Genomic DNA, 25,472 nt, shown 5'->3' on the forward strand with positions numbered 1-25,472 from the left:
ATATATATGTATATATATATATATACACTGTGTGTGTGTATATATATATATATATATATATATATATATATATATATATATATATATACTGTGTTTGTGTATATATATATATATATACTGTGTGTGTGTATATATATATGTATATATATATATATATACTGTGTTTGTGTATATATATATGTATATATATATACTGTGTGTGTGTATATATATATCCATCCATCCATCCATTTTCTGCCGCTTATTCCCGTTCGGGGTTGCGGGGGGCGCTGGCGCCTATCTCAGCTACAATCGGGCGGAAGGCGGGGTACACCCTGGACAAGTCGCCACCTCATCGCAGGGCCAACACAGATAGACAGACAACATTCACACTCACATTCACACACTAGGGCCAATTTAGTGTTGCCAATCAACCTATCCCCAGGTGCATGTCTTTGGAAGTGGGAGGAAGCCGGATTACCCGGAGGGAACCCACGCATTCACGGGGAGAACATGCAAACTCCACACAGGAAGATCCCGAGCCTGGATTTGAACCCAGGACTGCAGGACCTTCGTATTGTGAGGCAGACGCACTAACCCCTCTGCCACCGTGAAGCCCGTATATATATATATATATATATATATATATATATATATATATCTCGCCCGGAAAAGGGTGGAGTGCCATCTCCGGGTTGAGGAGGAGACCCTGCCCCAAGTGGAGGAGTTCAAGTACCTAGGAGTCTTGTTCACGAGTGAGGGAAGAGTGGATCGTGAGATCGACAGGCGGATCGGTGCGGCGTCTTCAGTAATGCGGACGTTGTACCGATCCGTTGTGGTGAAGAAGGAGCTGAGCCGGAAGGCAAAGCTCTCAATTTACCGGTCGATCTACGTTCCCATCCTCACCTATGGTCATGAGCTTTGGGTCATGACTGAAAGGATAAGATCACGGGTACAAGCGGCCGAAATGAGTTTCCTCCGCCGTGTGGCGGGGCTCTCCCTTAGAGATAGGGTGAGAAGCTCTGCCATCCGGGAGGAACTCAAAGTAAAGCCGCTGCTCCTCCACACCGAGAGGAGCCAGATGAGGTGGTTCGGGCATCTGGTCACCTCCCTAGGGAGGCGTTTAGGGCACGTCCAACCTGTAGGAGGCCACGGGGAAGACCCAGGACACGTTGGGAAGACTATGTCTCCCGGCTGGCCTGGGAACGCCTCGGGATCCCCCGAGAAGAGCTAGACGAAGTGGCTGGGGAAAGGGAAGTCTGGGTTTCCCTGCTTAGGCTGTTGCCCCCGCGACCCGACCTCGGATAAGCGGAAGAAGATGGATGGATATATATATACTGTGTGTGTATATATATATATATATATATATATATATATATATATATATATATATATATATATATACATACATATATATATATAATATATGTATGTATACTGTGTGTATATATATATATATATATATACATGTATATATATATACATGTATATATATACTGTGTGTATATATATATACATACTGTGTGTGTATATATATATATATATATATATATATATATATATATATATATATATATATATATAATGTGTGTGTATATATATACTGTGTGTGTATATATATACTGTGTATGTATATATATATACTGTGTGTGTATATATATATATACATATATTGTGTGTGTGTATATATATATATATATACTGTGTGTATATATATATATATATATACTGTGTGTATATATATAGATATACTGTGTATATATATATATATACTGTGTGTATGTATATATATATATACTGTGTACATATATATATATACTGTGTATATATATATATATAATGTGTGTATATATATACAGTGTATATATATATATATTTACTGTGTATATATATACATATACCACCATGCTTGACGGTGGGCATGGTGTTCCTGGGATTGAACGCCTAACCGTTTCTCCTCCAAACATATTGCTGGGTATTGTGGCCAAACAGGTCGATTGTTGTTCTATCTGACATCGCATTGACAAAGATAAGGCCTTCTGGATGAAAGTTCTGTGGTCAAATGAAAAAAAAAGAGCAGTATGGCCACAATACCAAGCAATATGTTTGGAGGAGAAAAGTTGAGGCCTTCCTACTCAGTGGCCTAGTGGTTAGAGTGTCATGAGTTCAAATCCCGGCTCGGTCATACCAGAGACTATAAAATGGGACCCATTATCTCCATGCTTGGCACTCAGCATTAAGGGTTGAAATTGGGGGTTAAATCACCATAAATGATTCCCGGGCAGGGCGCCACTGCTGTCCACTGCTCCCCTCGCCTCCCAGGCGGTGATCAAGGGTGGTGGGTCAAATGCAGAAAATAATTTCGCCACATCTAGTATGTGTGTGACAATCATTGGTACTTTTTTAATCCCAGGAACACCATCCCACCGTCAAACATGGTGGTGGTAATATTATGCTTTAGGCCTGTTTTGCTGCCAATTGAATTGGTGCTTTAAATGGGACAATGAAAAAGGAGGATTACCTCCAAATTCTTCAGGACAACCTAAAATCATCAGCCCGGAGGTTGGGTGTTGGGCGCATTTGGGTGATCCAACAGGACAATGACCCAAAAAACACGTCAAAAGTGGTAAAGGAATCAGACTACTAAATCAGACTACCAATCAATGTTTATTTATATAGCCCTAAATCCCTAGTGTCTCAAAGGACTGTACAAGCCACAACACAAACCACAACAACATCCTCGGTAGAGCCCACATAAGGGCAAGGAAAACTCACCCCAGTGGGACGTCGGTGACAGTGACAATGATGACTATAAGAAACCTTGGAGTGGACCTAATATGTGGCCAACCCCCCCAGGGGACCGAAAGCAATGTATGTCGAGCGGGTATAACATGATACTGTGAAAGTTCAATCCATAGTGGATCCAACACAACCTTGAGAGTCCAGTCCAAAGTGGATCCAACACAGTAGCGGGAGTCCAGTCCAAAGTGGAGCCAGCAGGAAACCATCCCAAGCAGAGGCGGATCAGCAGCACAGAGATGTCCCCAGTCGATACACATGCAAGCGGTCTATCCTGGGTCCCGACTCTGGACGAGCGGTCCATCCTGGGTCTCGACGAGCGGTCCATCCTGGGTCTCGACTCTGGACAGCCAGTACTTCATCCATGGCCACCAGACAGGACCCTCTCCACAATGGAGAGTGGGACAGAGGCAAAAAAGAAAGGAAACGGCAGATCAACTGGTCTAAAAAGGGGGTATATTTAAAGGCTAGAGTATACACATTAGTTTTACGGTGAGACTTAAATGCTTCTACTGTGGTGGCATCTCGAACTGTTAACAGGAGGGGATTCCAGAGTACTAGAGCTCGGACCGAAAGCGCTCTATAGCCCGCAGACTTTTTTTGGGCTCCTGGAATCACTAATAAGCCGGAGTCCTTTGAACGCAGATTTCTTGCCGGGACATATGGTACAATACAATCGGCAAGATAGGCTGGAGCTAGACCATGTAGTATTTTATACGTAAGGAGTAAAACCTTAAAGTCACATCTTAAGTGCACAGGAAGCCAGTGCTGGTGAGCCAGTATAGGCGTAATATGATCAAACTTTCTTGTTCTTGTCAAAAGTCTAGCTGCCGCATTTTGTACCAACTGTAATCTTTTAATGCTAGACATGGGGAGACCTGAAAACAATACGTTACAGTAATCGAGACGAGACGTAACAAACGCATGCATAATGATCTTGGCGTCACTAGTGGACAAAATGGAGCAAATTTTAGTGATATTACGGAGATGAAAGAAGGCCGTTTTAGTAACCCTTTTAATGTGCGACTCAAAGGAGAGAGTTGGGTCGAAGATAATACCCAGATTTTTTACAGAGTCACCTTGTTTTATTATTTGGTTGTGAAATGTTAAAGTTGTATTATTAAATAGAGGTCGGTGTCTAGCAGGACCGATAATCAGCATTTCCGTTTTTTTGGCGTTAAGTTGCAAAAAATTAGCGGACATCCATTGTTTAATTTCATTAAGACACACTTCCAACTGACTACAGTCCGGCGTGTTGGTCAGCTTTAGGGGCATGTAGAGTTGGGTGTCATCAGCATAACAGTGAAAGCTAATACCGTATTTGCGTATCACGTCACCCAGCGGCAGCATGTAGATGCTGAAGAGTACAGGGCCAAGGACCGAACCCTGGGGAACTCCACACGTTACCTTAACATAGTCCGAGGTCATACTGTTATGGGAGACGCACTGCATCCTATCAGTAAGATAAGAGTTAAACCAAGACAGGGCTGAGTCTGACATACCAATTCATGTTTTGATACGCTCTAATAAAATATTATGATCCACGGTATCGAAAGCAGCGCTAAGATCGAGGAGCAGCAACATAGATGACGCATCACAGTCCATTGTTAGCAATAGATCATTAGTCAGTTTTGCGAGGGCTGTCTCAGTAGAGTGATTTGCCCTGAAACCGGATTGAAAGTTTTCACATAGATTGTTAAATGCTAAGTGTTCATTTAGCTGCTCTGCAACAATTTTTCCGAGGATTTTCGAAATAAAGGGAAGGTGAGACACCGGTCGGTAGTTTACCATGAGGTCAGGATCGAGGTTAGGTCTTTTAAGGAGAGCTTTTTTGAATGCTAGGGGAACAGTGCCCGAGGAAAGTGATAAGTTTATAATATTTAGCACTGATGGACCTAATAATACAAAAAGCTCCTTGATAAGTTTACCAGGAAGTGGGTCAAGTAAACATGTTGTTTGTTTTATTCCATTTACACGTTGTAACAATTATTCTAATGTTATTTCATCAAAACGAGAGAAACTATTTTGGATATTTGCAGTATCCGCCGTATATACAGTCGTATCTGTGTTACTATAACCCAGTTGTAGCTGGGACGCATTGTCTTTAATCTCCTTTCTAATAAGTTAAATTTTCTTATTAAAGAACTTCATAAAGTCATCTGCCGAATGGGTGGAGCTACTGGAAGGCGTCCTTTACTAAACAAAAATTTTGGATCATTTTTAATAATGCGGATGAGATTTGAATAATAATTAGTTTTAGCTAAGGTAAGCATGCGTTTATAAGTTATTAAACTATCACTCCATGCTTGATGGTGCACCTCAAGTTTAGTCGTGCCCCATTTGCGTTCCAGCTTTCTACATAATAATTTCTGAGCTCTAGTTTCTTCAGTAAACCATGGCGTACGCCTTTTTGGAGCCTTTTTTAACTTCAGCGGTGCTATACTATCAATGGTTTCGCGCAGGGCGTTGTTAAAGTTGTGAGTGAGGTTATCAATAGAGCCCACATACTTTGGGAACGGTGCCATTACCGAGGGCAGGAGGTAAGCAAGAGTCGTCGTTGTGGCAGCATTAATGTTGCGGCTGCTATAGCAGTTATTATTATTATTAGCTTGCCGAACATGAGTCTGAACTTCGAATTTCATAAGGTAATGATCGGACATTACTTTAGTATACGGGAGTATCATAACTTTGGAAACGGTGATACCTCTGACAAGCACTAGGTCTATCGTATTACCGCTGCGATGCGTCGGTTCATTTATTATTTGTGTAAGACCACAGCTATCAATTATAGTCTGGAGCGCCACGCACGGTGGGTCCAAGGGGGTATTCATATGGATATTAAAGTCCCCCATTATAATTATATTATCGGCGTGCGTCACTAGATCAGCAACAAACTCTGAGAATTCACTAATAAAGTCCGAATAGGGGCCTGGGGGGCGGTAGATAACGGCCAGGCACAGAGGCAGCGGTGTGGCAGACTTCATAGAAAGCACCTCAAACGATTTATATTTATTATTTAAGTTAGGACTAAAGTTAAAGTTTTCGTTGTATATTAGTGCAACCCCCCCTCCCCTTTTAAGGGGACGGGCAATATGCACATTCGTATAGTTAGGAGAGATGCCTCATTTATCGCAAAAAAGTCATCTGGTTTAAGCCAGGTTTCGCTAAGACCGATGACGTTAAGGTTGTTGTCTCTAATGACCTCATTAACTAATAACGTTTTGGGAGACAAAGATCTGATGTTTAGAAAGCCCATATTATAGGTAGTGGGCTGTTTTAAGGAGTTGTTGATAAAATTATCCGTAGTAGCAATATTAATAATGTTGCGTTTATTATGCGCAGTGTACTTAAAATAATTACGACCATATCTAGGAATTGATATGACGGGAATTTTCAGATTGTCTACTTGGGTCTGCACTAAACTGAACGCATCATAATTTGCCACCTCAGTAGAACGCATGTCTAACTCTGACGTAGTCATAGTCATAGCAGAAAAAACCTTTTGTGAGTTGTGTATTATTCTACAAAAATTGCTATGTGTACAGGGATCATCCAGCCTGGCGCTGGCTAGTTCTAACTTAACTGACTCCATACCCAGGCTAGCAGGCTCTGTAATTGCCTGTGACCGGGCTTGCTCTAGTGCAGTTAGTCAAATGTGGCTCAATGCGAAATCTATGTTCCGAGACAAGAGGATAGCGCCTTCCTGGTTAGGGTGAAGGCCGTCTCTCCTCAGCAAGCCAGGTTTGCCCCAGAAAGAGGGCCAATTATCAATAAACGTAAATCCCTGTTGTCTACAGAAGCTATCCAGCCACTTGTTAAGAGAGACTAATCTGCTATATCTCTCATCATTGCCTCTCCCAGGCAGGGGGCCAGAGACAATTACTCGATGCCTGGACATCTTTCTAGCGAGATTACAAGCCCTGGCTATGTTTCTCTTTGTAATCTCTGATTGTCTCATCCTAACGTCATTGGAGCCAACGTGTATTACTATATTCGCATAACTAGTGGTGCGGTTTTAGCCTGTCGTACGTGTCTACTAGGCCTGTTGCGAGTTAGCTCCCTAAGATTAGCTTCAATGTCAGGTGCTCTGCCCCCAGGAATACACTTATTTGTGGGTGGTTTGCTAAGCTTTATGTTTCGGGTGATGGAGTCCCCTATGACTAAAGTGTGGTGCCCGGTAGACTGGGGTGTAGGACTAGCTAAAGGGCTAAATCTATTATGCGTCTCAACCGGTACACCGTAGCTTGTAGGCCGCTTAGGGCTGCTACAAGCTGGGCTAGTTAGCTCGCTACAGCTAACGCTAGCAGATGTTTCCGCAACATCTAAAGTTACGAAATTACACTGCTCTAACTGGCGGACACAGCTCTCTAGCAAAGCCAACCTATCCATCTGTAAAGTGCACGAAGCGCAGGAAGCCATACTCACAGAAACTTTCCGTCGCCGAGTGGAGTGCCAGCTGTCTTCGGGAAGTGGTGGCCACGGTGGCGGGGGAGTAGCTTCTTTCAGACCGGCGCTGCCTTTCTCCGTTAGCTTCGTTAGCTTAGCAGCTTGCTAGCTGAGGGCGGAGTGGTGAGACAGAGATCGGGTGATTTGCAAGTTAAATTGAACTATTAAATATGTTCGAGAAGTTGTAAATAAAGCTGCAAAACAGTTAAAAGCACACAGATAGAACGATACTTAGCTTTTTTGCAACAAGAGCAGTCAGCGAGCAGTCATTCACGTTGACCCGGAACCGCTTATGAATTATACAGTGTGATTTCTGCACAATTATATCAGGCAGCAATCAGTGAATGTTAACAAATAACTCCTTGCCAGTTCACACCGGTGTTGGTGTAATGAATATTTGAACAAATACATCAAAATCGAAATACATCAACCTCCAATCATAGTTTCGTCATGATGGCTGCCAACTGAACACAATGATAACTCGTAACTTCAAGCAGCATCCATTTTTACATTGACACAACGTTTACATTGTTCATACCATAGTTTTATTGTGCTGTGGTTTCCTCCCCGTGCTTGCGTACATTATCTTCAAGTACTCCAGGTTCCTCGCACAGTCCAGAAACATGCAATGCACATTATCGCATGTTATGTCATGAAAGACTGAATTGTAATTAGTCTCTTTCTGTACATCAAGTGGATGAACGTGGTACTCATCACTCGTTTCAATAGGTCTAATTCACGTCATTATGTTATTGGTTTACTAGCATTTAACTGGTTTCATTTTGGATCAGATAAATCGATTACTTTACCTGTTGCAAGATACTTACATGTGGTGGAAGCTCATCTTCAGAAATGTTTGGGACGGAGTCGTCAGGTATTTCCTGGTTTTGTGAGGTTGATAATGTCATCACTGACAACACAGGGGGTGGTTTGTTTTCCCATTTACATTATTCTTAGGTTTGGTTCAGAGAGATAGATAGATAGATAGATGGATAGTACTTTATTGATTCCTTTATGAGGGTTGGATAGCATTAGTATCTTCGGCTTCCTTTATTTTATGACAACACGCTTGTGACAGATCGCAGTGACGATCGATGCAAGACGCATTATAGCAGGTTTGACTCTGGTTTGTTGTTTCAATAAACATGTTTTCTTGCCAGTCGGTCGCGCCAATTTCTAGCGTGCTGTTTCTTCCTGCTCGTCGCGGCGCACCTTTCGGTGGTCAGTCGCTGCGTCTTCCGCGGGGGTTCATCTCACTCTGGGTCGCTCTCGTCGTCTTCGTGGTCTCTGTTAAACGCTGTTTCCTCTCCTACTTCTGCCCCAATTGTTCCTCCTTCTCCCCTTTTATGCTGCAGGAGAATATGCAGGGATTGAGTGCAGGTGTGTAATCTACGCACCTGACTCTGATGGCTGCAGTGTTGCTCCAGGCGTGCCCCGCCTCTCTGCTCTGCTGCATGCTCCGCCTCCTGGCCTACATCTTGGGCAGGACAACTGTTTGTCCTATCCCGCTGTCGACTCGTCGGCTCCGTCTCTCCAGATGCCTCCACCGCCAGTTTGAAGCCGGGCTTCTATCCGGCGGAGCCCACTCCCCTCCCCCCATCTTTTGAAGGAGCGGAAAACACTGCCCCAGCCGCTTGTCTTCTTCCTTCCTTGCTCTCTCATCCTGGCCTTCCTTCGGCATCTTCTCCTTTGAGTTTCCACTGAGAAGTGAGAGTCCATCTTCCTGTGCCGTGTCCTCCCGCGCATCTTTCATGGTGGTCTCCTGGTCCCGACTCTGCAGAACTTTGCGTATGCCGAGGCTTTCATGGCGCAGGTGTTGCCTTGGGGCCGTCGTCATGGCAACCGTTGCGTCTGCAAACTCCTCACTTCCTTTGCAGTCCGTTGGGAGAGTGCCGATGTCCGCTTGGACTTCTTCTTCGCTTCTCATCCTCTCCTCTTCCATCTTTCTGGCTTTCTCCTCATATATTCTCCTATTTTCTTCTTCCGCGACTCTTTTCTCTGCTGCTCTTAGCAGCTCTTCTTATTTTACCACCAGGGAGATGAGTTCCTCCTTGGTGAGCTTGCAGTACGGTCCCTTGGCATTGCTTTCTTTCACCAATGTGTTCTCTAGAACTGGACCGAGGAGTCCAGCGTTGTCAGCGGTGTCTCTTGGGATGGCTGAGGGAGGATGCGGTTCCAGGGGGCTGAGGGGTTTGTCTGGATGAAGTCTGCGCAACGCCACAGGAGGCATGTCCTTCTTCCGGCTCGTCGCGGCGCACCTTTCGGTGGCCGGTGCCTGCGTCTTCCGCGGGGGCTCATCTCGCTCTGGGTCGCTCTCGTTGTCTTCGTGGTCTTTGTTAGCCGCTGTTTCCTCTCCTACTTCTGCCCCGATTGTTCTTCCTTCTCCCCTTTTATGCTGCAGGAGAAGATGCAGGGATTGAGAGCAGGTGTATAATCTACGCACCTGACTCTGATGGCTGCAGTGTCACTCCAGGCGTGCCCCGCCTCTCCGCTCTGCTGCATGCTCCGCCTCCTGGCCGGCATCCTGGGCAGAACAACTGTTTGTCCTATCCTGCTGTCGGCTCGTCAGTTCCGTCTCTCCACAAGGCTATTGTAGGCTGACTGTTTGACGTGTAGAAATGTTTATGTCTGCCTCACAATACAAAGGTCTTGAGTAGTCAGGGTTCAATCCCTGGCTCGGGATCTTCCTGTGTGGAGTTTGCATGTCCTCCCCGTGAATGCATGGGTTCCCTCCGGGTACTCCGGCTTCCTCCCACTTCCAAAGACATGCACCTGGGGATAGGTTGATTGGCAACACTAAATTGGCCCTAGTGTGTGAATGTGAGTGTGAATGTTATCTGTCTTTCTGTGTTGGCCCTGTGATGAGATGGTGACTTGTCCAGGGTGTATTCCGCCCGATTATAGCTGAGATAGGCACCAGTGCACCCGTGACCCCAAAGGGGAATAAGCGGTAAGAAATGGATTGATGTTGGTATGTTGCGCATGCCAGGTAGTATGGGAAGTCATATAAAAGAGCAGAAAGGTTTTGTGTGGTGGCCATATTGTGGTGAACAATTCATACATACTGATGCCAAAACATATGATTTATTTCCTTGATTGGAGTGAGTAGATTATTTGCTTTGTACATTTGATTGTTTAAAATCTTGCTACTTAGATTGTTTGTCCAGTTTAAACATGTTTAAGACATGCTTTGTCAATAAACACGCCACACTTCCACCATACGGAAAGTCTGTCTTCCTACCATTTTGCCCTCGGACACCGCATTACAACACTATTTAACACATTTACTTGGGTAGTTCTGAGTCTAAAGCAGAGATTCATACGTTTTATTTATCTACAGTATGCCAAGGGTCTTTGACTTTTTCAATGCCAAGGCTGAAGTAGAGATGACCCCTTACTTATGTCTTGTATAAAATTATGTTTTAAATTAACTGGTCCAAAAGGTATCTTGTGATTGTGCCATATTCACTCGTCCAATACAGATCGGCCTCGGTTTGTAAACAAGTCTGTTACTGGACACTGACGTAAGCCACGTTTTATAGTGTAAGTCAAATCTTCTACCTAAAGTAAAGTAAAATATACAATATATTAAAATATATATAATTTTCAAATCCGTAATACTTTTATTATGGGACTGGAGCAGTGTTTTTCAACCACTAATGTGCCGTGGGAGATTATGTAATTTTACCTAATTGGGTTAAAAATATTTTAGGCAAACCACTAATTATAATCCGCAAATGTGCCGTTGTTGAGTGTCTGTGCTGTCTAGAGCTCGGCAGAGTAACCGTGTAATACTCTTCCATATCATTAGGTGGTAGCGGGTAGCTAATTGCTTTGCAGACGTCGGGAACATGGTTTGTTGTGATCACAATATGCGGGAGGCAGCTTGTAGGTAAAAAGGTATCTAACACCTAAACCATAGTAAACAAAAGGCGAGTGCCGCTAAGAAAAGGCATTGAAGCTTAGGGAAGGCTATGCAAAACTAAACTAAAACTGAATTGGCTGCCAAATAAACAAAAACACAATGCTGGACGACAGCAAAGACTTACAGCGTGTTTAGCAGACGGCGTCCACAAAGTACATGTGTACATGACAATCAACAATGTCCCCACAAAGAAGGATAACGTCTGCACAACTTATATAGTCTTGATTGCAAAAACAAATCGGCTGCAGGGAATAGCGTTCAAGGAAGACATGAAACTGCTACAGGAAAATACCAACAAAAGAGGAAAAGCCGCCAAAATAGGAGCGCAAGACAAGAACTAGAACACTACACACAGGACAACACCAAAAAAAACTCAATAAGTCAGGGCGTGGTGTGACAGGTCGTGACAGTACACCTACTTTGAGACAAGAGCTATTGTGATGCATGGTTGGTTATGGTTTAAAGTTATATCCAACAACTGCCAGAACAACTTCTTACTGTCAATATCGGCTACTGAGTTTAATTTTTTTATGTTTTCTGCTGGTGGTATGCCTCAGAATTTTTCAATGAAAAAAATGTGCCTTGGCTCAGAAAAGGTAGAAAAACACTGGACTGAAGAGTGGTGTTTGCTTTGTGCAAATGTTGTTTTCTCAAACACTATTCTTTATTAAACAGCTCAACACAAAATGGACACAAACAGACACACTCTCACAGATGCTTACCACTCACGACACAGGCTGCCTTTGAAAACAAATCTACTATCGGTATAAATGATAAACAAAAAAATGTCTGGGTGTATAAGTAAGCGGGGTGCTTCCTCAGTCTCCATGACAGTCAAGGCATGCGACTCCACAATATTGCAGAATTGGGGGTAGGACACCCATTTGGCAATTTCTAAGGAAAGTTTGTTGGTTGTAGTTGTGGGCTTTTTGGTGTGGTGTTCCTCTGCCAGGACGTTGTTCTCTGCAATGGCGGACAGTTAGCCAATGGCGCCAAGGTCTTGTCGAGAGAGCTGACGGGTCTTGTGGGACTTGCCATTCAGTTTGCACTTTTCTTTGTAAATTTCTGCTCTGTGTTTGTTCCTGCTTTTAGCTGCTGCGCCGGTGTATTTTCCGCCGACGGCCACGCACAATATGCACATGTTAACCACGCGTAAAAAAACCCCAAAAATACGTTAAAGGATATTTACACTATTGCAATGAGGTGGCGACTTGTCCAGGGCGTACCCCGCCTTCCGCCTGATTGTAGCTGAGATAGGCGCCAGCGCCCCCCACGACCCCAAAAGGGAATAAGCGGTAGAAAATGGATGGATATTTACACTAACACATTATTATTGCGTTAACATTGACAGCCCCAGTAAATATAGTAATGTTATTGTTGCTTCATTATTGTAAATTTGAGCATGTGTAAAAAATTGTCATAAAATACCATCTGTAAGACAAACAGTTGACCTTCAAGGTGAAGAAGTTTTGCCATAATCAGTGTTTGAGTAGTGTTGTCCCGATACCAATATTTTGGTACCAGTACCAATATGTCTTTAAATACTTTTCTAAATAAAGGGGACCACAAAAAATGTCATTATCGGCTTTATTTTAACAAACATATGTTTCTTATTGCAAGTTTGTCCTTAAATAAAATAGTGAACATACAAGACAACTTGTATTTTAGTAGTAAGTAAACAAACAGAGGTTCCTAATTTATCTGCTGACATATGCAGTAACATATTGTGTCTTTTATCATACTATTGTTTTCTCAAAATTGTTAAGGACAAGTGGTAGAAAATGAATTATTGATCTAACTGTTAATTTACTGTTAATATCTGGTTATTTTCTGTTTCAACATGTTCTATCTACACTTCTGTTAAAATGTAATAATCACTTATTCTTCTGTTGTTTGATACTTTACATGAGTTTTGGATGATACCACAAATTTGGGTATCAATCCGAGACCAAGTAGTTACAGGATCAGACACTGGTCATGTTCAAAGACCTCATGTGTCCAGGGACATATTTCTTGAGTTAACAAACGTAATTTAAAATAAAAAGAAAAAAGATTTTGTGATGCTAAAAAATATCAATGTAATCATAGCAGTATCGGCTAGATACACTCCTGTACTTGGTATCATTACAGTGGATGTTAGGTGTAGATCCACCAATGTCGTTTGTTTATATTTTAAAGTCCCGGAAGAGTTGATGCTGCAGGGAATTCAGGGAATTTGTTCTGTTTATGTTGCATTGCGGTGCAAATATTCTCCCAACATGTGTTAATCATTGTTTGTCATTGTTGTTTAGTGTGGTTTCACTATATGGCACACATTTATGACAGTTTAGCGTTGGTCATACAGCCGCCCTTAGTGTGACACGTATGGCTGTTGACTACGTATGCTCTTTATTTACTTGTGTCTAGTATGTTCAAAGTCAGGATGATCGTCTTAATGGTTCAGGATCGGGCATAATGAAGTACATTTTTGACTATGTCAACTATGGACCATTTTAAACATACCGTATTTTTCGAACTATAAGTCGCTCTGGAGTGAAAATGCACAATAAAGAAGGAAAAAAACATATGTCGCATTTTTGGGGGAAATTTATTTGATAAAACCCAACACCAAGAATAGACATTTGAAAGGCAATTTAAAATAAATAAAGAATAGTGAACAACAGGCTGAATAAGTGTACGTTATATGACGCATAAATAACCAACTGAGAAGGTGCCTGGTATGTTAACGTAACATATTATGGTAAGAGTCATTCCTTTTCGGTGCCATTTTAGTTCAGTCCTTCACAGTTTTTATAAGTTACCGCTAATGTTGATGTGATCAATTTTAACAGCTCCGGCAGTAGCATATAGCAGTTAGCCTATCATAACCCACAATGCACTTCTGCCATGACCCGCCCATGCCGAATTCTTATTGGTTGGCGTGTGAGTGACGATTGCAGACATTTTCTTCGTCGCTCACACGAATGAGATAAATAATAATATTTGATATTTTAAGGTAATGTGTTAATAATTTCACACATAAATCACTCCGGAGTATACGTCGCACCCACGGCCGAACTATGAAAAAAATGTCGACTTATAGTCCAAAAAATACGGTACCCTTTGTCATGTCGGTGTGTTCTGGTGTGTAGTGAAGCATTAATAACTATCACTCATCCTACAGGGGTGATATTTGAAACAAATGTCCTTGATATGGAGACAAGGATTAGTGGTTTTGGATTAATTACAACACCGCAGACAGACATTAGCCGCTACCTGGCTAGCCATGTTTAAAAGCACCTCTCCCTGAGGGCGTTTCAGTGTTATAACTTCACCTTTAGCTTTAGTTATGAAGCCAAAATTCATCAGTTCTCCCTTTTCTGTCTACACACTGTCTGTCTGTTTGTGAGTCCTCCGTGATTATGCGCTGCCGAACATGCTCGTCTGCATGGCACGGCGTGAAGACATGTGGGACTGGTACTTTTTAGAGGCGGTCTAGTACCGAATATGATTCATTAGTATCACAGTGCTATACTAATACCGGTATACCGTACAACCCTATGTTGGAGTGATAGCTCTGACTGTAGTATACATTAAAGCAGTGGTTCTTAACCAGGGTTCGATCGAACCCTAAGGGTTTGGTGAGTTGACCTCAGGGGTTCGGCGGAGATAAAAAAAAACCAGACTCATCGTGTAAATACAAACTTCTCCCTGTTGGCATATTACGGATTTGGCAACAGCTGACTGATTTGCAGGTGTGTAATTTGTTGTGAGTTTATGCTCTGTCTTAGTTTTGTTGTTTGAAGAAGGTGATGTTCATGCACAGTTCGTTTTGTGCACCAGTAAAAAAAACATGTTAACACTTTAGTATGGGGAACATATTCACCATTAATTAGTTGCTTATCAACATGCAAATTAGTAACTTATTGGCTCTTAACTATTCATTAAGTACTAATTAAGGCCTTATTCGGCATGGCCTTATTAGAACCCTTATCCTCTAACCCTGACCGTAACCATAACCATCCATCCATCCATTTTCTACCGCTTATTCCCTTTTGGGGTCGCGGGGGGCGCTGGCGCCTATCTCAGCTACAATCGGGCGGTAGGCGGGGTACACCCTGGACAAGTCGCCACCTCATCGCAGGGCCAACACAGATAGACAACATTCACACTCACATTCACACACTAGGGCCAATTTAGTGTTGCCAATCAACCTATCCCCAGGTGCATGTCTTTGGAAGTGGGAGGAAGCCGGAGTACCCGGAGGGAACCCACGCATTCACGGGGAGAACATGCAAACTCCACACAGAAAGATTCCGAGCCTGGATTTGAACCCAGGACTGCAGGACCTTCGTATTGTGAGGCAGACGCACTAACCCCTCTGCCACCGTGAAGCCCTAACCCTAACCAAATAACTCTAAATTCAGTCGTTATTACTTAGAATATGTTCCCCTAGTGTTCAAAAACTCTAAATTAAGTCTTTGTCACTTAGAATATGTTCCCCATACTAAAGTGTTACCATAAACATACAACTTTGTCTTGAATTTGAAAAAAAAAACATTTTATTTTTCACTGAAGAAGGGTTCGGTGAATGCACATATGAAACTGGTGGGGTTCCGTACCTCCAACAAGGTTAAGAACCACTGCACTAAAGTCTTTTTTTATGGCTGGTCAACAAAACTAAAAAAAAAAAAAGGCCCAAATCTATTCACCAGCAGTAGTGTAGTAGATGCCTCCTGGTTCCTCTCCTCTGGATCTATAAATGAATAGTTGTCATCAATCATTGTCAGGGCCGTCCTTCCCCAGTCCAGATGGGCGGGGGTGGCGGGTGGAGGTGTCACTGCAAGTTACTGTCCATCCCTCCTGCTTGCCTCCACTACCGCTCACTCACATCAAACAGACCTGACAGGGCAGCAGCTACACACCACTGGGGCAACACAATGTCATTTTTTTACATTTGTCATTTATTTGTGTCTTTTTTGGGGAGGGGGGGGGTGGACTTGTAAAGCGGACACAATTAGCTTCAAGCGTATTCCTCTTTGTTTTGTTTGTTGACTGGCGTGCTGTCATTGGGCAGCTAAGAGGACGTTGGCCAAAAATCGCTTGATTATTTTGCAGCTATGCGGGACCGCCGCCACGTGATGCCAGAGCGAGTCACTTTGTGAACGTGCAAGTGAACAGCTGTTTAGCATATAAAGACCACTAAATGAACTAACAATAAGGAGCCGGTGACACCGGATGGTTAATGATAAACAATCCGGTGACAAAAGGAGTAAAGTGAAAGTAAAATAATCACAAAATGTCACCCACAGTTTGATCTAAATCTGATTACTGTGGTGACAATGTGATTCAGAATTGATTATTAATCAATATTAACATAAGTGCTGCTAAATATACCCAAAAAATTATCCATCCATCCATCCATCCATTTACTACCGCTTGTCCCGTTCGGGGTTGCGGGGGGTCGCTGGAGCCTATCTCAGCTGCATGCGGGCGGAAGGCAGCGTACATTCTGGACAAGTTGCCATGTCATTGCAGGGCCAACACAGATAGACAGACAACATTCACACTCACATTCACACACTAGGGCCAATTTAGTGTTGCCAATCAACCTATCCCCAGGTGCATGTTTTTGGCGGTGGGAGGAAGCCGGAGTAGCCGGAGGGAACCCACGCAGTCACGGGAAGAACATGCAAACTCCACACAGAAAGATCCGAGCCCGGGATTGAATCCAGGACAACTCAGGACTTTCGTATTGTGAGGCACATGCACTAACCGCTGCCCCACCGTGCTGCCCTTACCAAAAGTAGAAAATAAAAAATAAAAATGTATACATATTATATTACACACATTAGGTCAGGAAAAACACAGAGACTATTTCATCCCTACAAGCCTGTTTAACAGGTTTCCCTGCTCTTCAGGGGATTTTATTGAAGAGCCGAAGAGTAGGGAAACCTGCAAAACACGCTTGTAGGGATAATGAAATAGCCTCTGTGCTCTATACCGCTCTACCCCGGTATAGAGCACTGTATAACGAATATACCACAGAAACCTCGACTATGTTATATTACACATATATTATTGTATATTATATATACATCTGAAGTATATAAAAAATAAGATAATCATGAGATGAGATAGGGGGACAATATTAACCATTTTTTTTTATTTACAGCTGTGTCCCAGTGTTTACATGCTGAAGATTGCATTCACATAAAAGATTCCTTCAAAAGGGATGCATGCTCAGGGAGACACAATTACATTTGCATGTTGTTTGTTTCACACACGTACGAGTTTCATGAATTCCAGGAGGGGGCTGTCTTGCCAGAGCACCATCTCCAATTTGAGAACATGCCGCAACAAACGTGTCGTCTATCCACAGCGCAAAGCCGCTTCTAAGATACTAATCCCCACCATCGTGGCGGAAAAAATAAAAATTTCTTCCATGTATCATTATCACTAGAAGACTAGAAGACAAGGAAAGGCAAAGCATGCCACATGCACACGCACACACACGCACGCACACAATTTTGGCAATTTTATGAAGAGTCGTAATTTTACTCGACAAAAGTCACCATTTTATAAGAACATTTTAAAATGTTGGCAAAATAGGAATTACACTTGGAAATATTGTGACAAAAGTCATAATTTGATATGAAAACTGTCACCAATTTGCAGTAAAAAGTAAAAATTTTACATAAAAAAGTAATAATTTTACGAAAAAATATTGCAATATTAGAGAAAGAGAAAGAATATGAAAAATTGTTGCCAATTTAATAAATAACAAGTTGACTTTTTTTTCTTAAATTTTTGTTTGTAATTTGTTTTTAATCTTCATTATTTACTTCAAGTTAGAACAGTATGTCTCTATATAAATATTTATAAAAAAAATTACATTTACATTTTTTACACAGACTTATTACATAAGGTGGCCAGAGGGGGAGCACATCAAATGTTTACAGTCACTTGTTATTTCATATGTTGACCACAGGTGAAGCACTTTTATAAAACCGACACACAGTCAATTTGAAAAATATTTCCTTTTTGGGACCACCCTAATTTTGATAAATTTCACCACCAGGGGTGCAAATGAGATATTCTCTATTAGATGCAATGGTTTTCCATATAGGGACCATGATTTATGTCCTAGCTTGTTCACCGGTCCTCATATGGAAGGTACTTTTCCTTGTTGATTTCTCAAGAAGGGTAGATATACAAGAATAGGGATGGCGTGGCGCAGTGGGAGAGTGGCCGTGCGCAACCCGAGTGTCCCTGGTTCAAATCCCACCTAGTACCAACCTCGTCACGTCCGTTGTGTCCTGAGCAAGACACTTCACCCTTGCTCCTGATGGCTCCTCCTTGGCGCCTTGCATGCCAGCTCCCTCCATCAGTGTGTGAATGTGTGTGTGAATGAGTAAATGTGGAAGTAGTGTCAAAGCGCTTTGAGTACCTTGAAGGTAGAAAGCGCTATACAAGTACAACCCATTTAAGAACACACAGGCATGTACGCACGCACACACACACAAACAAACACACACACACACACACACACACACACACACACACACACACACACACACACACACACACCGATCCGTAAAAAGCTTCAATGTAAATTAGGGAAGATCGTTCCAGATGTCGATAATGTTGATACCAAGTGTATAAACAAATGTTAGAATGTTTTTTTGTTGTTGTTATTTTTATTGTATACAAGTACAACCCATTTAAGAACACACAGGCATGTACGCACGCACACACACAAACAAACACCCACACACACACACACACACACACACACACACACACACACACACACACACCCATCCGTAAAAAGCTTCAATGTAAATTAGGGAAGATCGTTCCAGATGTCGATAATGTTGATACCAAGTGTATAAACAAATGTTAGAATGTTTTTTTGTTGTTGTTATTTTTATTGTCTGTTTCTGTCATTGTTTACAAAGTCAGGGAGTGTGTCTCATGCAGGAAGGCTTTGAAGGCAAAACCCAATTGATAAATAAATCATTCATTCGCTTATGTTCCATAACCTGTATATTCACCAAACTGTAGCGAATCCACAACACAATGTGATACGACACCAACCTGTATTGACTGAAAAACTTGAACTATCATATTACAGTATCTGCAAAGTATTAGCCCACATTTCATGTTTTGTTTGTACACAGCTGAACTAGACAGAGTGCATTAACTGTAGTTGTAATAACACGCATTGCGTGCTGCATGTATCATCATCAATATTAAAGTGACTCACTCGAAGGACAGTTTTTGGTCTGGTCCGGTTGGCCTGGGACGTTTCCTGTTGATTTGGGGTAAGCACGTCGTTTATGTCAAATTAGCTTGTCTCCAAAATCCACATTTGCAGATCCGAGTGACTTTTACCTCACAATATCGGCTTCCGTCTACTCCGACGTTTCACGCTCTTCCTTGTGCTCGCTTGTATAAGCAGCAGTTCATCCTCTGTATATTCAGCTTCAAAATGATAAGGTTGTGAATCCTCATTATTCCAAAATAACCGTCCTCATTGTCTGTTACCAAGTCTGCCGTGATTAGAAAACACATTTGTGTTTGATTCAGAAAGTAGGATCAAAAGTTGTTGCCAGAAGTCACACGTGCGCTGCTATGGAAACAAATCAATGCACGGAAGAAATAAATCCCGTAAATGATTAAACTGATCAAAATACGAGAAATATTGAACAGATTACATATTGTTAAGAATGTGTCTGTTACAACATTATATAAAGACTTGCAGCGTGTATATAAATCGTTGATGGAGGGTTATGAAGTTGTTTTGAAGGCTACAGCCGTGACTCCCATTAGCCGTATCTTTCAAGCATTTTTTATCATCTTTAAAATCCTAAAAAATGGAGAAACAGACATGCGGTCTTGCCTCTCATAATGATTTCGAACAATAGGCAAAATTCCCCCAAAAATGCAGTTCCTCTTTAACCTTTTTGACCTAGGGGCTCAACTCCTCCACTAAAGAGGGGCCTGGAACTACTTAAATATTAACACTGATTTAGTAATCTTACTCATGATTTTTATTGTATTCAATAATTTTAGCCTGCTTTGAAGGTTTGCTGCAAATCACGTGACTGCTTATACACAATGGCTCAGCAATATCCGTGAGATTGATATTATTTATGTATTTACTCACAAAATTTGTAAGTCTTTAGTTTTTTTAGAGCAGAAATATATGATGATTGCTTCAATACAAAGTCAGCATATTTTGCCATTATACTAGTACTTTAAGAAAACTTATGACTTTGTTTTGATAATGTCATTGTGTGTGAAAGTGAGTGTGAATGTTGTCTATCTGTGAAGAGGTAGCAACTTTTCCAGGGTGTATGCCGCCTTCTGCCCGAGTACAGCTGTTATAGGCTCCAGCACCCCCCGCAACCCAAAAAGGGACAAGCGGTAGAAAATGGATGCATGGATTACTGCCACAAGTGGTGGAAAAGTGCATTACAACTGAGTACCGATCATGTGGACAACAGCTGAGAAACAGATGTTTTTTGGTGTATTGAACATCTAAAGTTGTACTTTTTCATGTATGCTTAATGGATGTGCTTATATTGCTGACTGCAAAACAAGTTCACCTTTGTTACAAATGAAGTAACGTAAATTATTATTATGACCTCCAAGTGTCAGAAATTAGACCAAGATATTTGATCTCTGTAATAAACTCTATGCAAATGATCAAGCAACTAACAATGATAATCAATGAATTCTCTTCTATGAACAGGAAGGCACTAAATGTAATTGATCTCCATTCTAACAGTTTGATGTGTATTATAAGTACACAACACATGCTACATTGTAATACAATTAAGATAGCCTGTCATCGTGGTTTGTACAGCCCTTTGAGACACTGGTGGTTTAGGGCTATATAAATAATCATTGATTGATTGATTAATTGATTGATTATATGTACACATGCTATTTATGATGTAATATGTTGTTATCCATGAATTATATATAATTTATACAAATATGTTATTTATATCGTGATGCATTTTATTGTAATACATACATTATATATCATGTATATATACATATGTTATATATTGTAATACATTGTATAGTAATACATGCATTACTTTATATATAATTTATATATACATATGTTATTTATATTGTAATGCATACACTATGTATGTATATATATGCTTCATAACAATATTTCTTTTTTCCTTCTGTATTCTTTTTTCCTTCTTTCTTCCTTTTTCTTTCGTTCTTTTGTTTATTCATTCTCTCTTTCTGTCTTATTTTTCATTTTATATCTTTCTTCTGTCTATTTTTCCTTCTCTCTTTCTCCTTCAATTCTCCCCCCTTTCTCCTTTCTTCCTTATTTTCTTTTGTTTCATTTTTTTCTGTCTTTCTATCTTTCTTTCCCTGTTTCTTCCTTATTTTCTCTTTCTTTCTCTCTCTTTCGCTCTTTACCTCCCTCCATCTCTCCACTCTTATAATCTTACTTTTCTTCTTTCCTATCTTTCTTTTTAATCTGCCTCCCTTTCTTTCTCTCTTTTTCCCTTTTTCTATTGTCCCCGCCTTCCTTTTATTGTGTATAGACGCTGATCGAGCTCAGAAACACGGCATGGATGAGTTTATTTCTGCCAATCCTTGTAACTTCGACCATGGTTCCCTCTTTGAACTCGTCCAACGCCTGACTTTGGATCACAGACTAAACGACTCTTACTCCTGTCTGGTATGAAAATTAATACATAATTGAAAATGATATCGTAGTAAACATTTGGATTGTGTTATGGTGTGTCCCCTCCTTTTATTCAGGGCTGGTTCAGTCCCGGTCAGGTGTTTGTTTTGGACGAGTACTGCGCTCGTTATGGCGTTCGAGGCTGTCATCGTCACCTGTGTTACCTGAGTGACCTTCTGGAGAGGGCAGAGAATGGAGCTATGATTGACCCGACCCTCCTGCACTACAGCTTTGCCTTTTGTGCCTCCCACGTCCATGGAAATAGGTAGACTCCATTTTCTTGATTATTTATGTTCCAACAGCTGCAGACTAAATTTGAGTTTAGCTGATAATGTCAAATTGTCACAAACGAAACGTAAAACAGGGGAGCACACATATAAAATGTCTTCGCCTTGCATATTGTAAGTTTTATGCTTTGTTTGAATTTTAACAACCTTTCATTTGTCTCACTTCCTTTTCCTGTAAAAACTTTTACCTGTGGTCATAAAAAATTTACCCCATCCTTTAAACTTCTAAATCCCACACAATCCTTCCTAGTCAACGTATCTCAGAGTTGTTGAACTGGCCAGTATCAGAGGCCCAGTTAGAAAGAATACTTTTCCCTGCTGCTCCTGAGCCCTCTTCCCAAAGTGTTAGGAGAGAACTCAAAATCCTGAAGAAAATGGATCTCATGTCTCAACTTTTATCCAGACCAAAAAGGTGAGTCTGATCTACAGTGATCTTCAGGTATTTTTTGCAATTTTACAGTATCCATCCATTCATTCATCCATCCATCCATCCATCCATCTTCTCCCGCTTACCTGAAGTCGGGTCGCGGGGGCAGCCGCCTAAGCAAAAAAGCCCTGAATTCCCGCTCTCCAGCTACTTTGTCTAGCTCTTCCTAGGGGATCCCGAGGCATTCCCTAATCAATCGTGAGACAGTCTTGCCAACGTGTCCTGGGTCTTCCCCATGGTCTCCTACCGGTCGGACGCGCCCTAAACACATCCCTAGGGAGGTTTTCGGGGGGCATTCTGACCAGATGCACGAACCACCTCTTCTGGCTCTTGTTGATGTGGAGGAGCAGCGGCTTTACTCTGAGCTCCCCCCGAATGACAGAGCTTTTCACCCAACTCTAAGGGAGAGCCCCGCCACACGACGGAGGAAACTAATTTCGGCCGCTTGTTCCTGTGATCTTGTCCTTTCGGTCATAACCCAAAGCTAATGACCATAGGTGAGGATATGAATGTAGATCGACCGGTAAATTGAGAGCTTGGCCTTCCAGCTTAGCGCCGTTTTTACTGCTACGGACCGATGCAGGGTCTGTATCACTGCAGACGCCGCACCGATCTGTCTCTAGATATCACAATTCATTCCTCCCTCACTCACTCATGAGAAAGACTCCAAAGTACTTGAACTCCTCTACTTGGGGCAGGATCTCTGACACTGATCATGCAGGGAGCTGACTGCCACAACATACTCTCTGAAGACCCTCCTTAGAACCTCCCGAGGGAAATGGTCGAATGCTTTCTCCAAGTCCACAAAACACATATAGACTGGTTGGGCAAACTCCCATGCACCCTCAAATATCTTGCCGAGAGAATAGAGTTGATCCACAGTTCCAAGACCAGGACGAAAACCACACTGCTCCTCCTGGATCTGAGGTTCGCCTATCCTGCGTAGCCTTCTTTCCAGTACACCTGAATAGACTTTCCCGTTAAGGCTGAGAAGTTGGATCCCACGGTAGTTAGAACACAGTTTGTTCCCCTTTTTAGATAGTGGAACCACTACCCCAGTCTGCCAATCCAGAGGCACCGCCCCTGATGTTCAAGAAATGTTGCAGTCTTGTCCACCACGACAGCCCCACAGCATCCAGAGCCTTAAGGAACGGATCTCCTCCACCCCCGCGACCCTTGCCACCAAGGAACTTCTTAAATACCTCGGTAACCTCAGCCCCAGAAATAGGAGAGCCCACCACGGAGTCCCCTAGCCCTCATTGGAAGACAAGTAGGTAGGATTAAGGAAGTCTTCCAAGTTTTTTTTGCAGTGTACAGTATTGTTCGTACTAAACGTGGAGTTACACATCTTTCTTTTCAATGAATTGTTCTGCTGCAAAATGTTGAGTGAACTGACTTGTGAGACAAAGCTCTCTGCAGGATTTTCAGGGCATTCAACCGATCACAACTGGACTGTTTGTTTTGTCCTCAAAGACGTTTCAGTTCTAATCAAAGTAGGCTTAATGAGTTCATGCTCATAGAATTAGATAGCTCAGTTCTAGTCTTAGACTTAGATTGGTCAGATCTAGTCTAGCGGATGGTGCCAATACCTCAGTAGGCTTCATGCGTTCATGCTCATAGACTTGGATTGGTCAGGTTTAGTCTTAGACTTAGGTCAGATCTAGTCTTCGACTTAGATTGGTCAGATCTAGTCAGGAGGCTGGTGCCAATACCTCAGTAGGATTCATGAGTTCATGCTCATAGACTTAGATTGGTCAGGTTTAGTCTTGGACTTAGATTGGTCAGCTCTAAACTACATCTGCACAATCTAAGTCTATGAGCATGAACTGATAAAGCCTTCTTGAATAAGAGGCGAAACGTCTTTGAAGACAAACCAAACAGTCCAGTTGTGATTGATTGAATGCCCTTAGATTGCAATGACCTGGATGAATGAGAATGTTCATTGACATCTCTCTGCCGGATTGATCGCTGCACTTCCCCTAAAGATGGCACCATCAACCCACTTTATATAAGGCACCTAAAAAAAAATATTCAAAAATGGAAGCAGAGAAAAAAGATCTGTTGACATGCAGATGCCCAACCAATATTAGGCAGAGAAACACTCTTTACAGCAAAACCCAAACTAAGGCCCGCCAGCGTCCAAAATCCGGCCCGCGGGAAGTCCCAAGTTAAAATAAAAAAATAAGTATTGTATTTCATTTTTCATTTTTTATTTTTTTAATCTGTCCTTTCTAATCCATTTTACTGTTGTTACCTGTTGTGGCTCCTAGCCGCTCAGTCAAATCATATTGTTGTAAAATGCATTTTCCCATCGATAACGTGACATCATCAGCGGCAAGTGCGCGCCTGTCAGCCTTGCCACTGACTGTTTGTGTTTTTGTTTCTCCTCTGTGTGTTTAGTATTTCCTGTCCTTAGTTCCTGTCAGCGCTCTTATTTTGGTTCAGCTTCCTGTTTGTCTCCCTGAGTGCTTTGTTTCCCCTCAGCTGTAGCTGATTGGCACCTGGCCACACCTGATGTCAATCAGCCAGCTCCTATTTTACCTCCTTTGTTCCCCCAGTCAGTGCTGGATTATTGTCGCTCTTGTGTCGTTGCTACCTGTCGTGATTTGTCGATGTCATCATTACAGCTACTACCTGTCATGCTACTATTTGTCTTTGTCGTCGTAGTGGTAAGCTGTTCCTGTTAGCTATTTATAGTTTGTTTTCTCCTAGCATTTTGGTTTCGTGTTTTCTTGTTAGCCATTAGCTGTTTCCAGTTTTTCTGTTTCCTGCCAGATACCTGTTAGCTTCCTCGCTAGGCCTTTTGTTTGTTATCCGCCCATGTGCGTGCTTTTGGTTGGAACCCTTTGTTTGTTTTTTTTCTAGTTTTTTTAAATTTAAAACCATATGTTGTCACTCCAT

At 42.0% G+C, this 25,472-nt stretch overlaps 1 protein-coding gene across 4 annotated transcripts in view; it reads left to right on the forward strand.

The window, feature by feature from the left end:
- The window catches only part of cadpsa (Ca2+-dependent activator protein for secretion a), a 342,730-nt gene that overhangs the window by 106,730 nt on the left and 210,528 nt on the right, over nucleotides 1–25,472 (forward strand). For 3 of the 4 annotated variants that reach the window (XM_061874509.1, XM_061874511.1, XM_061874510.1), the window contains exons 12-13: nucleotides 21,715–21,851; nucleotides 21,935–22,122. In XM_061874509.1, the coding sequence (XP_061730493.1) occupies nucleotides 21,715–21,851; nucleotides 21,935–22,122 (325 nt within the window). Of the gene's footprint in view, nucleotides 1–21,714; nucleotides 21,852–21,934; nucleotides 22,123–22,394; nucleotides 22,557–25,472 lie in introns of all 4 variants that reach the window. The other variant, XM_061874508.1, reaches the window with a different exon arrangement.

The sequence above is a fragment of the Nerophis ophidion genome, linkage group LG16 (assembly GCF_033978795.1).
Source record: "Nerophis ophidion isolate RoL-2023_Sa linkage group LG16, RoL_Noph_v1.0, whole genome shotgun sequence".
Taxonomy (NCBI): domain Eukaryota; kingdom Metazoa; phylum Chordata; class Actinopteri; order Syngnathiformes; family Syngnathidae; genus Nerophis; species Nerophis ophidion.